We start from the raw sequence: 14,584 nt of genomic DNA on the forward strand, positions 1-14,584 counted from the left end.
TTGAATGCCCAACTCCTGAATGCAGCCACAACTGAGCCTGGGTTTTTGTGACCCACTGTTGAGGCATAGTTATCTTCAATTTGTGTTCAAGGGGTAAATTGAAAATCATCTTATGTTTATATTCCTATTTCCCCCTCCAAAATATGGAGAGGAGATAGAATTATTTTGAAGCAAAGGAATATTTGTAAGCATGGCTTTTCATTAATCTGACACAGACTATCATGGGAATCTTTCTTCAGAAATTTCGTGTCTATTTTTGACTCCCCGAGTTGGTTGGCACTAGAGTGGGACCTTTGAAGAGGTTTTGTTTGTTTGTTTTTACTATATCTCTAGAACCTGGGGGGCGGGGATGAAGAATCTTAGAGATATTCCTGTGGATATAGAAACATTTCAAAATCCAAAATATATTTGAAAATGTTTAATATGCCTGGTCGTATTTTCTACATATCATTATGGTAAAAGATAATTTATTGTAGGTTTTCTGTAAGTCCAAAGCTTATATATAGGAAAACATGGATCTTTTATAAATAATTTTCACACCCATCTCTGTCTCTGTTTTTGCGTTTTCATGGTATTTTGAGAATAGAGCTAAAAATATTCTTTACAATTACATGGTAGGTTGATTCATTAAATCTCTAGTCCTTTGTCCTTTTGGTTTGTGCTGTAGTTTCCTTCCTAGAGAAGCAGTATATACTCCTAGACTAAAGCAGGAATTTTATTCCTGGTAGCAAGACAAATGGGAAGGAGATGAGAACAGGAACAGGGAAGAGAGTGGGCAAGGAGCAGGGCAGATTCATGGAAGCTGACATGTCTCCTGGATGAGGAATAGGAAGGCCCCTCTATGGGGAGAGGTTAAAGGCTAAAGTGAGAGAAGGTGATGGATTGGGGGTGGGGGTTGGATCAACAACACTGTCCATGAGGGGAGTGGAACCTTGAACAAGAAGGAAACCAGGATGCATGAACATATACGTGTGTGTGTGTGTGTGTGTGTGTGTGTGTGTGTGTGTATAATCTTGAAAAGGCAAGGGTGATCAGGCTTCCTGTCTTCCATCAACGTGACTCTGTGCTACACATTAGAGGGTAACTAGACAGAGAACACAGGGAGGTGGGGTAGATTTGGAATTACCTTTAAGAGATCCGGGGAAGGAAAGTGGCCAACTGCAGACAGAACAATTTGTAATGGATGTTAACGACTAGGTATTTTTCACTTGATCATAGGAAAAACTGGGCTTTTAATCTCTCTATATTGCACTTGTAGAGAATTTAGAATTCTTTATACTTGATTACTGTTCTTCTTTTGGGGTGGGGACATCTTTACATGACAGAAGGTTTATATTTTGTTGGGCATAATGACTTGGTCTGGGTGTGTATTTCAGTGAGTCAGTGCTTGCCTGGCATGCATGAGGCCGTGGGTTTAAAGATCACCTGCCCTGAAAAATAAGTTAAATAGAAAAAATAAGAAGGAATGGGTTATGAGAAATGTGATTTCTTTAGGGAAAATGTCAGAATACAGTAACCACAGTACTAACAGCATGTCTCTCTCCTACTTGACAAACTATGGTGAGGGATAACCCCAAGGATCAGCCCTTCACCACAGCTTTCTACTCCATATCCCATCCTGTGTGCACTGTGTGCATTCTTTTGAGCCTGAGCACTCACGTACGGTGTGAAGCATTGGGATTGAATGGTCCGATCTTTTCTCCACATCCCTAACAGTATCCTGTATTTATTTGTTTGCTTCCCACCCACATTCCATATAAGAGAAGAAAACACAAGGCGATTCCCTGTAAACAACATGATTTCATTCTTCTTGGTGGCTTAATAAAACTCCTTATGCATCTCTACCACATTTTTTTTTTTTTTATTCAGTCATCTGCTGACGGGCACCTAGGCCAATGCCATAACTTGCCTCTGGTGTTTTAACTGAAATGAGCACGGGGATATATTTAATGTAAGCTAAACCTGGTTCTTGTGAGTATATGTTCAGAAGTAGTAGAGCTAGATCATACGGTATTTCTCTATTTAGGAACCCTGCATACTGATTTCCTTACAGTTGTGAATATTTACATTCCCATCAACACCCCTCTCCCCACATCCTCGCCAGCGTCTGTTGTGTGTTTTCCTGGTGACAGTCCTTCTGATTAGGGTAAGATGGGCTTTCCATGTACTTTTAATTTACATTCCCCTAGCCGGTAAAGATGGTATGCGTTTCTCAAGTATTTATTAGCCACCAAATGGAGTTTTCTATATGGAGTATGAACCGTTAAAGTCAGAGATGATATGATTTCTTCTGGTCCACTTGACCTGGTGGGTGAATTGAATACCTGTAGTCAACTCTGCCTCCTTCCCTCGTCCTGAGACTGGTGTTTCTACCTCTCAGTGAATGTGGCTGGGTCGAGAGACGCCCACCCTGGTTCTCCGTCCCTGCCCCCCTCCGAGGATATGTAAAAGATGATGTAACGCCTCTGGATTCCCCCGGTCTTGGAGATCCAACCCTTGAGACAAATTCTCTTCCTTTATTACCGTCCTCGCTCTCCTCAGCGGTTGGCTCTGCCAGTGTTGAGTGTCACAGTGTTGAGTGTCACGGCGTCCAGCGTCACGGCGGCGTCCAGCGTCACGGCGGCGTCCAGCGTCACGGCGGCGGCCAGCGTGTACTTAGTTCAGTTTCATTGGTTGTTTGAGACAGAAAAGCTCAGTGGGACCGAAAGCGCAGATACCCTTGCACAACTTCCTCACGGGCACGTTATAGTCAGCGCAATCCTGGTCCTCATGCTTACTCTGGTTTTAGCTCTGTCTACCCTCCCCCTCCCCACCTTCCTGGGGTCAAGGGTGACGGCCACAGGTTTTTAGGGGTAGCCCGTGTGCTTCACCACTCTCATGTTGACATTTTTGTTGTTGATGTTCTTCCGAGACAGGGCTGTGCTATAGCAAGGCTAACCTGAAATTTGTAATCCTCCTGCCTCCGCCTCCCAAGTGCTGGGATTACAGGCGTGTACCACCACACTCAGCTGCTTACCACTTCCTCTAAAGAAGCTTTTGGAGCAGGCAGACCCTTGCTACGACTCCCTTTTCTCCTGTGTTTTCCAAGTGAGGAAGAGTTAAAGTCAGTTTGTAAAAATCTGAGAAGTCCCCAGGTGGCGGTGGTGGCGCACGCCTATAATCCCAGTTCTGGGGAGGCAGAAGTAGGCAGATCTCTGTGAGTTTGAGGCCAGCCTGGTCTACAAAGCGAATTCCAGGACAGGCACAGTGAGTACACAGAGAATCCCTGTCTCGAGGAAAAAAAAATGAGAATGCCTCTCCCCATCTAAGCAGGTCTGATTGTTAAAAAACAAAAAACAAAAAACCAAAAAAAAAAAAAAAACAAGTGAAGTAACTATCCTTGTCTAACCTAGAGCATTGATGCAAGCCCGTTATTCCTGGGCATGCCAGTAATGATGAGTCTAGATCACTAGTGGGTCTTATGGTGAATATACCCATCAGGAATAATGTTTATCTGTAGTTAACAGACACAACCATGGTATCTTAGCCAAACAGGAACTCCCTTGTTCCTAGGTAGCAGGAAGCCTAAATACAGATGGTTTCAGAACTCTCCAAACTGTCACAACTGTTTCTGGTTCCTTGCTCTGCTTCCTTAATGTGCGGCTCTCATCAAAGAGACTTGCAGAGGAACAAGCAAAAGGATGCTGAGCCCTTCCCCGCCCAGTTCAAAGCAGAAAAATCTTACCTGAAGGTCCCGCCAATAAGCTCTCACTTCAGTCTTACTGGCCAGATCTAGGCCACGGGCAGCTTTCTTTAGCGGCAAAGGATGGTGAGGATGTGAGTATTTTTTAACCAGGCACAACTGTTGCCTTGAACAAAATCGGAATTAAGTTGGCAAAGAAGTTCAGTGGCCAGGCAACAAGCAGTCTGCCCCAGGCACCGTATACACCATTTAAACCCAATGTGGAGTGATTGCCTGAGCGCCTGCTGCATAAGCAGCTGCATCACATCTTGTGATGGAGTCGGTTGTCTGATGGACTGCCCAGGAGAGCGAGGGATGTCCCAGATGGGACATGCTTTCCGATTCCTAAGAATCGTTCTTAGGAACTGTGGCCTTTCTTGCTCTTCCATCCTAAAGAATCATTGACTTACAATGTGATAAAGTCAAATGACATGCCAAGACCAGCCCGCCCAGAGCATTGTGACTTCTAGAACCCTGAACCCCAGCCCAACATAAACAACAGCAGCAATCCTCCTGAGCCCTCGATTCTGGCCTGTTTCTGATTTCTTTCACATTTAGAAGAGGACTGGTTTCCACTTGGGACTGTTCCTCTGTTGATGAATCATTTCTCTGTCTTCCCATCTTTATTGCAGGCTTTACTTTATCCCATCCCTTTCCCCCCAACTCTCAGAGGTATGTTCTAATGTTCTTAAACATAGCAGTTGCAAGGTGAACTGAGAAGCCAGTGCCACTGTTTTTCAGGCATTAGACGAAGCTTCAAGCTGGTCCACTGTGAACGGCTTGTAGCCTGTCGCTCTTTCTGGCCTTCGTCAGGGCAGGGCAGAGCCAGATGCGGCCAGAGCATCCCTGCTTCTCCTAAGCACAAGCATGTTGGCTTTTGCTGTAGAATGTGAGGTGAATGTTGCAGGTTCTGTGTGGTGTGATGAAAGCCTGGGAGATGCTGTCTGTCCACTGGCCTGTTCTCTGGGCCCCTCTTGGTCCTGCCTCTTACTGTTCTTAGATTAGCTCAAACTTCACCCTCTTTGTCCTGGAAGACGGGCCAACTTCCTGGAGCCTCTTAGCTGTGTTCCCGCCAAGCTGTGCTACAGCCCGGCTCAGCTTCCCTTCCTTGAGTCCTTCGTTCACCCACCTGGAGTTCTGTTGAATTTTCCTGGTTTCGCTCTTTTCCTACATTTGATAAGGATTTCGTAGATGGAAGTTTGCCTCAGCCCCTTCTTACAGCTCAGCTCAGCCCTGAGGCTGCAGTAGCTCCCCACCTTGTGCTTCGCAGTATTATCTTTTGGCAGCACCCTGGGCAGACCCAAAGGTGCCATCACCTTTCCTGTTATACCTCCAGTTTCCTCAAATAGATGCAAATGCGGAAACTTGGGGTGATAATGTGCAGGAGGCGGCCATTAGAAACAACGTTCACTGATGTACGCCCTCTTTATTATCTTCTTTCTACTGATTTTAGAACTTGTGTTAATCTTTGAGCTAAGAAAAGGCAGGTTGTAATTAAGCTAAACGTGTTTCCTTGGTCTTTTACCAGATGAGAATTCTCCAGCCAACTTCTGGGACTCTAAAAACAGGGGTGTGACGGGAACCCAAAAAGGACAGATTGTATGGAGAATTGAGCCTGGACCCTACTTCATGGAACGTAAGTAATCAATGAGCTTGATACAGTCTTAAAATTGTACATGTGTGTTGAATGTATAGAACCATATCTGAATGTTATTGTTACTGTTTTGGACTCTTATTTATATATTTATGTCATGAAGCCCCATACTAGGAAATACGTTGTTTTAGAAAATGCTCATTGGTAGCCGGGCAGTGGTGGCGCACGCCTTTAATCCCAGCACTCGGGAGGCAGAGCCAGGCGGATCTCTGTGAGTTCGAGGCCAGCCTGGGCTACCAAGTGAGTTCCAGGAAAGGCGCAAAGCTACATGGAGAAACCCTGTCTCGAAAAACCAAAAAAAAAAAAAAAAAAAAAAAAAGAAAGAAAGAAAGAAAATGCTCATTGGAGATTGAGCATTTAATATTGGGCAATTGATATTGACTTTATTGATTTTAGGAATCAGAAAGGACAGTTCAGTGTGTTGATTAACTTAGGAATTCTGTTTGCTTTGGGTATCCCTCATTTCTTACTGACAGATGGTTACCTTTTGTACATGCAGGTCAACAGAGTATGGATAAGGTAGTCTGGGGCATACTTCCAACAATGACAAATACTAACAGTCAGGAACTGGATGCAGAGAATCAACCATTATCCAATCAACCCCGTGCTCTATTTGTAAATACAGATGCTTATATAATACAAAGTTCATTAGAGATACCACATATGTTTATTTTTAGTAAAGTGTGACAGGGTGTGTGTGTTTATATTCACCACTATATTCCTGAGTATACAGGAATTCTCGGTGTATTTTTAAGGAATGGAAAGAAAGCAGGTAAATAAAATAGGATTGGTGATTTGCTAGTTTACTAGTCAGTCCAGGTCAATTTGAGTATCTTCAGAAGTTTTTTTTTTTTTAAACATATGGGGAAACATGGGCTTTTGAGACTTTTTCAATAACGTTGAGCTCTAAGGATTAAAATTTTTACATGCAAAGGATTTATTGTAAGTCATTCTGTGAATACTAGAAATAAAAGGATTTATCGAGACAACATATAAAGTGCAGTTTGAACAGATGGGAACTTGATGCAAACATCTTTAGTGAAGCTTCTAAAACATCTGTAATATAAAATGTTATTTTAGAAGACCAGCTTCTCTGACTTTAATCAGTGTTAAAGTTTCTTCCTCCGTCCTTTCTGCTGGGTCAGCACTCAGTAGCCTCCTCTCATCCTGCTTCTGCCCTGTAAGGTGTATCCTGTTTCACAGTCTGATGCTCTAGTCATATTGTCTGTGTAAGCCTTGTCAACACAAGAAACACAGCTGTGACCTCAAAGCGATAAGAGGTCATTTATTTTGGAGACAAATGTGGTGGACTATGGCTCTGGCACCCAGTCTCAGGTTGGTCCAGATCCTATGTCCCAACATTGCAACTGTGAAATTTTATCGTAACAGAATGAAGAAAATCATAACCAAGACAGTCTTTCTTCCTTCTTTCCATTTATTCATTCATTCATTTGTTTGTTATTTTTCCTTTGGTTGAAAATTTAGATATTTTTCTACACAATGTAATGTGATTATGGTTTCCTCTCCTTCTACACTTTCCAGTTCCTCCTCACCTCCCCTTCCATCCTGATCCACCCTCTTTTTGTCTCTCATTAGAAAACAATAGCATCCAAGAAATAATAATAAAATATATAATTTATGTAATATAACAGGACAAAACAAATAAACAGGAGAAGACCCAAGAAAAAGCATAAGAAACAGACATAGAAACACTCATTTGCACATTCAGAAACCCTATAAAAACACTAAACTAGAAGCCATGATATATATGCAAAGGACCTGTAGGGTTAAAAAGAGAGAAGAAAAAAATATATGAATGAAATAAAAGTAAAATGTATGGTAAAATTAAACACAAAAACCGAAAAGCCCTGGCATAACGTTATGAGACAAGGGACCTCCAAAGACACCATCCAGCTCGCTTCTGTTGGCCATCCGCTGCTGCGTATGCAGCCTGTCCCTAAGAGAAGTTTGTTTCCCCCATTTCCAAGTGTGGTGCTGGACTCATCCCATGACAGAAACATGGGGAAATATGTGGGCCTGGGATTCTAATCTGAGGGCGTTAAAAGGAAAGCGAGAAGAACATGCAGGAAAATACAGCAAAAGAGCTGATTTTACTTCTAATACTATTCTTTCTTTAAAAGGATCCCAAGGTTTAAGAAATTGACTAGGTGAACATTATTGCCAACTAAATGCCAGGGCAAAGGTAAAACCGGTTTCCTATTAGCTCCTGAATGCTGAAGACCATGCTTGTGCTTGCCTGGAGACTGGGGGCACAATCTTTATCATAAGACAATCTGGTCTGAGGAAAACCAAAAACATGCTCAGAGCATCACCTTTTCTGTCTGAGGTTCATACTGCCCTGGCTGTTGAGGCTATCTTAAATAGTCAATATGGCAATTATAATATGCCACATAGCAAATACTTGGAAAATGTAGTCTGCAGACCTCTTCCTGCTGTTCAATGGGCTTGGACGTTGAAGCTGGATTAGAGAAGGCACAGAAGAGTAGGTTCCCCTGTTCTTCATTTCTTTTTTCATGTGTCAACCTGTGGGTACTGCAAGCAGGATTGTAGAACAAAAACTCTCCGGTGTATGTAAGGGCTGAGAAGATAGGTGGCGTTCAAGTCTAGACAGTGTATCGTGATTCCAGCAGTCAGAAAGATGCCCCTCCCCACAGGCATCCCGATCCACAGAGTGTAAAACATTAAGTAAGTGGAGTGTTTATCTCTGAGCCTAAGGAATGTCAAGGGTGTCCTTTTAACATCATCTTAAACCAGTGTCTGACTCGGACAATCTTAAGAGAGCTTCGCAGCATAATGCAATCTTATGTGGATCTTTGGCGCTAATGGCATGGAGTCAGGAAAAAGTGGGTGAGCATTTAGATAGCTTCTAAAAATTCTGGATATTGTCAACCTCTGGCCTTGAAAATATAATATTCAATTTTTTCTTTCATCTTAAGAAAGAATTTTTTTTTTTGTCTTTAACTTACTAGGAATCCAAACAAGGTAAGAGTGTTTGAAAATTGATCTGTTTAAGTTAGAAGCTAAGAAACATGCTCCAGGTTGTCAGGTAAACCTTGGAAGATGCAGACATCCCAGGCTTATACTATTTTAGCCTTCTTGAATGGCTCTGAAGGAAAAACAAAATGGATTTAATTTTTGATAGATGACCTTAGGCATCATGGATACTTACTTGTTTTTGCAGGGGCTGGGGGCACAGTTCAGCATTAAAGTGCTTGCTGGGCAAGCAAGAGTTGTCAAGCTTGAGTCCCTGGTACCTTACATAAAATACCAGGCTCTGCAGGGCTTGTGTGTAACCCCAGCACTGGGTAGGATGAGGGATGTCAGATACTGGGGCATCCCTGGGGTTCATTGCCTCACAGTGAAGCCCAATCAGTGAGCTCCAGGTTCAGTAAGAGACCCTATCTCAAAAGATAAGGTGGGCATTGGACCTCTGGCTTTAACACCCGTATACAAAGTTGTTAAATATATATATAAAGAAAGCCAAAAAAGAGGGTGCTATAAAAGTTGTCAGCTACCCTTCCAGTAAGCATATTGCCTGCAGTGAGTTGCTTGTAGAAACTAAGTGGATCGTCTTTGCAGTATGTATTCTTCAGTTTTAAAGTTTTAAGGGGTTTCAGCAGTGTCCTGGCATGCCAAGACATGTATTTGATTGAATGTAATCTGTCATAAACATGGTTCTTCTTTTAGTCATTCATACTTAGGTGGGGTTTTTCTGACTTTACTTTTCTTCCTTCTATACATCTAATCATTTCCCCCATCATTATGAAATATTTATTGATTACCAGCTTGGAGACTCTGTTTTAGCCACACACTAATTTTGGATCAATGAGTGAACTTAGAAAATTTGCACTTCAATTGTGTGTTGCTGAATATCGAATTGTTTTGTGATTGTTAAGGAAAAAAACAAACCACTCATGTTTGCATTCATCTTATAGTATTTTTTTTTAATTTTTATTTATTTAGTATACAGCATGTATGACTGCAGGTCAGAAGAGGGCACCAGATCTCATTTTAGATGGTTGTGAGCCACCATATGGTTGCTGGGAATTGAACTCAGGACCTCTGGAAGAGCAGTCGGAGCTCTTAACCTCTGAGCCATCTCTTCAGCCCAGTATTTTTAAGTGATATATCTGTCTCAGCCCTTAGAAGCAGCATAAGCAATGTAAGTAGTATGCATGACCGTCACACCACTGAGGAGTCGGAGGGCTTAACTTAGTGCCTTGATAAATACGCACATTATAGGATGGTTTTTCTTGGGAGAGATAGTGGTCTCAGCCTCTTGCTTTCACTGCTAGGCTCCCTACCCTAATGCCGTCATTTTTCAGTCCCTTCTCACTGACACATAAGCATGTTCTTGCTGCTTGGAGACTTGGTACTTTTGGCTATCATTCCTCTTACACTGTTCTGGGTTCAACTCTCATCCTTTAAGATTTCTGCCGTGTCTACAATGATACTGTCCACCGAGAAGGGATTTCCCACTGCACAGACCCTTATTAAATACAAGACAATTTGTAGTAATGTGGAAATGGAGACTGAGCATGCTACTGGGATTGTGGATAAATGTCTTCAGAAGTGTAAAGATTAAAGTGAGCTCTTCCTCAGTTTGTGGCTCTTGACTATAAGGGCAATGAATAGGGCCATTTCATGACAGCATACTGGGCAATGGTGAAAATTACGTAGTAGAATAAATGAAATTATATGACATTTCCTCTTATAGTTAGAGATTACATGTTGAGCACTAGCCTTCCATTGTCTGTTGCTGTGAAGAGACACGATGACCATGGCAACTCTTACAAAGGAAAAAAATTTAATTGTAGGCTGGCTTACAATTCAGAGAATTTAGTCCATTTTCATCATGGCGGGAAGCATGGCGGCATATAGGCAGACATGGTGCCAGAGAAGTACCTGAGAGTTCTACATCCAGATCTAAAGGCAGCAGGAAGAGAGAGTGACACTGGGCCTGGCTTGAGCATCTGAAACCTCAAAGACCACCCCCAGTGACACACTTCCTCCAATAAGGCCACACCTCCTCCAACAAGGCCACACCTCCTAATCCTTTCAAATAATGCCACTCCCCCATGAGCCTATGGGGGCTGTTTTCTTTCAAACCACCACAGTTGCCTAGTTACTAAAATCTTCAATAAGAGCAGGTGGCACCCTTTAACCTGAGAGTAAAGGGAAGATGTCTTGCTAAAGCACACCATGTTTATTGAGAAGGGTCTTACTTACTCACCACGATGTGATTTATGAGTACTCCTGCTGGCAGATTCATACAGATGCCGGCTCTCCAGTACTTGGAATATGGTGTAGATGAGCTCATGCCCATAGAACTCCTCTCAAAGGCCACTGAGCTTTGCTCTGCTCTGATGGCCCTCGTGCATGTGACTTGGGCTTGCTTTTGCAGAATATTGTCACAGAAGAAAGCTAGTAGGGGAACATGCTTTGCTCGCTTCTGTAGAGTTCAAACATGTCCCCAAATTTGTGTTAGTGTTCAGGAAAGTCGTTTGTAGGAGTGTTCCGAGTGAGGCAGAGCAACAGCAGAGCCAGGCATGCAGTTCTGCAAACCCTGCACTCACTCCTGCCTTCTAGTTACTCATTAGTCCTGACTCTCATCCTTAGACCTGCTGGTCCTGAGACTCCACCATGTCCTTACTAATCTCCTCCCTGGTCCCCGTGTTCTTCCTCCTGGTGCTTTTTTTTTTTTTTTTTTTTTTTTTTTTTGTGTGTGTGTGTGTGTGTGTGTGTGTGTGTGTGTGTGTGTGTGTGTTTTTCTTTTGTGATTTGCCGTGCCTGGAATTGTCATCTCAGCAACTAAACTGTAAAATGCCTGCTAGGCCAGAAGACAGTCCTGGAGTCCCTTGCACTCTCTGGCACAATGGTGGCCATATATATTGCTGGATGCATAGTACAATCTTTTGATTGGTGGTACTAAATTGTGAGTTATTGGGCGGTGATGAATGTATATAAAAGGAGTTGATACTTTGGCCCATGATGGAACTTTTTTGGGTTTAATATTTGGTCATTCTCAGAAGAGAATTTTACTTGTATGATTCTCTTAAAGTAAGCAAGTCAAATACTTCCCAGGATGCTGTTTGGGATGTTCAGGAAAGGAAATGGTAAATTAATGTACTTGGGAAAATACATGGAACAGCCCCATTTTAACAATCCTTGTAGGCGGAAGTTTCTGTCCCACCAGCAACTCCAAAATAATTGACTTGGAGGCTTAATACAACTTATAAATACTCAAGTAGTAGCTCAGGCTTATTACTGACTAGCTCTTACACTTAAATTAGCCATAATTTGTATCTATGTTTAGTCACATGGCTTAGAACCTTTTCTGAAAACAACATTCTCATCTTGCTTTCTCTGTCTGGCTAGTAACTCTCACTCTGCCCTCCTTCTTCCCATCATCCTCAGTTTGGCTTTCACACCTGACTTCCTGCCCAACTACTGGCCAATCAGCATTTTATTAAGCCAATTTGAGTGACAAATTTTTAAAGTGTATAAGAGGATTATTCCACAGCATTTCCCCCTTTTTGTCTAATTAAAAGGAAGGTTTTAACTCTAACATAGTAAAATTATATAAAACAAAAAGAGTTATTAAGTAAGAATTACTGTAACATTAATCTATTTGCATTTGGCACAATTTGAGAAAATACTAAATTATTTTCCTTATCTTGGTCAGTCTAAAGTTTTGTATCAAAGTTATCTTTTATTATAACTAAAGAAAACTGTAACTATAACTAACTGAGTTAATAATTGTTTTTTGGATTAAAGTACGTTCAATAATCTACCTTTTTTTCATCATCATAATTATCCTTTTCCCCATCATTTCTATATCATACCCCCCTTTCTTCTTTAGAAAGAAATTGACTATGACAAATAACAATTTATAACCAACCCCCTAAACAAAGACAAACATCTATAACTGTAGTGGGTAGCTATTCTAGCTTGGATCTGGAAGTTCCAACCCCCATTGAGACCCCGGCACAGAGAGAGCTCTGGCCCATCCAGCTCTTGGGTCTCCAGGCGCCTCCCCTCACCCCGCCTCGCAGGCGTGACAGTTGCCAGAGTCTCAGTGGGGGTTGGAACTTCCAGATCCAAGCTGGAATGGCTACCCACTACATCTAACCTATTTTGGGGGGAATGTGGGCATAGTTTTCTAGACTACTTCCTGTTGATTGGGAGCACTGGTAATCTTTTTGGGACCCTGAGAAAATTTAGGATAATTGTTTAGTCTTGGCTGTATTATTCTGTGAGGTTTGATCATCTCAATCAGTAACATACATATCTGTATTAATACAAATATAAATTGTGCATTGTATATAAACCAGCTAAAGATAATTTTGTTTTGTTTGAGCAGGTAAAATATATGTTACGTGCCTTGTAAGTTACTTTGGGTTTAATTTTTCATGTTTGTAGTCAGGATTTCAGGGGGTCTTCCTCAATCAATCCTGATTTTCCTTAACCCAGAATGAATCCATAGCCTCTCATTTCCTGTGGAAATAAAAACACAACTTCTCCCCCAAAGTGACATATCTTTTGACTTAAAGTTTGGAGTCAAGGTACTTTTTCAATGTATAGGTTGGTTTAATATAGCAGTTTCCATAATTCAAGGTCTCTTAGTAGTTAATATTGGTTCATTAACAGTCAAAAAATATAAACACAACACATTAAAATATAGAATCCAGACTCTCTCTGTATTTTTCATCTTTATCTGACTTAATCATATTTTTATTACTCTATTACCTTTTTAAGAACTTTACTTATTATTTTTAAATCTTTGATGTTTCTACCCTTTTTATTCTCTCTCAAGCCTGTGTATATTTTAAAACACACTGCAACCCATTTAGAGGTTTTTGTTTGTTTGTCTGAATCTTTTTACTGTGAATCTTTAACCCTTTTTGTCTAAATGAGCAAAAGTCCTAAATCTGTGGTGCACTCAATATCATCTCTTGTGTGAGATGGTGGGATTCCGCCATGTTTCAGCTCAAGTTGCATTCCGCATCCCCTTGTATCGTGGTCCACATGAGAGACATGAACTATGAAGCTGCTCTTGGCTCCTTTTTTGTATATCTAGAACCCTTTCTTTTAAGCTTTTTCAGGCTATGATGTGGATTTAAGTGCCAGTTCCTGTCCCACCAGCAACTCCCAAACACCCAGCAACCTCTTCCCAAATAATGATTGTTTAATATTACTTACAAATATCCAGCTGGTAGCTCAGGCTTATTACTAACTAGATCTTACACTTGAACTCATAATCCTCATCTATGTTTAGCCACATGGCTTGGTACCTTTTTTCAAAATGGCCTTCCCATCTTGTTTCCTCTGTGTCTGGTGCCTCTCTCACTCTGCTCTCCTTCCCATCATCCTCAGTTTGGCTTTCCCACCTGACTTCCTGCCCAGCTACCGGCCAATCAGCATTTTATTAAACCAATTTGAGTGACAAATCTTTAAAGTGTATAAGAGGATTATTCCACAGCAAATCCTGGTGACTCAGTTGAGAGGCGCTCCCCCTGAGGACCAGATCTGCCCCTCTGTGGCCTGTGGCCTCTCCTGCCTGCCAACCCATTGCCTCTGTAGAAGGACACCTGAGGGAAAATATTCATGGTGATTCAGGCCTCAGTGAACAGAGAAACTATTGTGACCCTAGTTTTAGGTTGAAACACTTTTCACTTCATGCTTTTGAAAACTAATTTCTTTCTAAAAGCTGTAATTGGTGTATGCATTGCTTTTTCTCAAGGTCAATTATTTGAACCAATTTATAAGGCATATGAGTTTCTATATGTTTAGCTCTATGGATCTGGTTCCTAAATTTAGTCCCTATTTAGTAGTTCATTTAAGTCATTTGGAAATTTAAAGTCATGTGGGTTCCTAGAGAGTCTACCCAGTCTATACTTTGTTAGACTGATTTGCTTTTTATATTTCTAGTAGTAGCTACAGTCTGTTTATATTAAAGAGATTGAAAGTAAAGTCTGCAGAGTTCATGGCTGACTTACAGAAAATCTGAACAGCTCACCTGTCACCCAGAGCAGGCTGGAGTCGAGGTTAGCTAAGAACACAGGCCTGAGGCTTAGCCCTGCCTGGCACTGTGAGTACATGGCAAGTGTAGCAGCTGGTCACGTTCTTATCTCTGCTCTACAGAGTATATTCAGTATATTGTTTGTGCATTGTTTTTCTGATACATT

The 14,584-nt window shown here is 41.6% G+C and overlaps 1 protein-coding gene across 4 annotated transcripts in view; it reads left to right on the forward strand.

The window, feature by feature from the left end:
* Hecw2 (HECT, C2 and WW domain containing E3 ubiquitin protein ligase 2) overlaps positions 1-14,584 on the forward strand; it is a 363,433-nt gene that overhangs the window by 221,279 nt on the left and 127,570 nt on the right. For all 4 annotated transcript variants that reach the window (XM_042260383.2, XM_076550401.1, XM_006974869.4 and 1 more), the window contains one exon: positions 5,250-5,357. In XM_042260383.2, the coding sequence (XP_042116317.1) occupies positions 5,250-5,357 (108 nt within the window). The remainder of the gene's footprint in view (positions 1-5,249; positions 5,358-14,584) is intronic.

Source organism: Peromyscus maniculatus, chromosome 13 (assembly GCF_049852395.1).
Source record: "Peromyscus maniculatus bairdii isolate BWxNUB_F1_BW_parent chromosome 13, HU_Pman_BW_mat_3.1, whole genome shotgun sequence".
In the NCBI taxonomy this organism is placed as follows: Eukaryota; Metazoa; Chordata; class Mammalia; order Rodentia; family Cricetidae; genus Peromyscus; species Peromyscus maniculatus.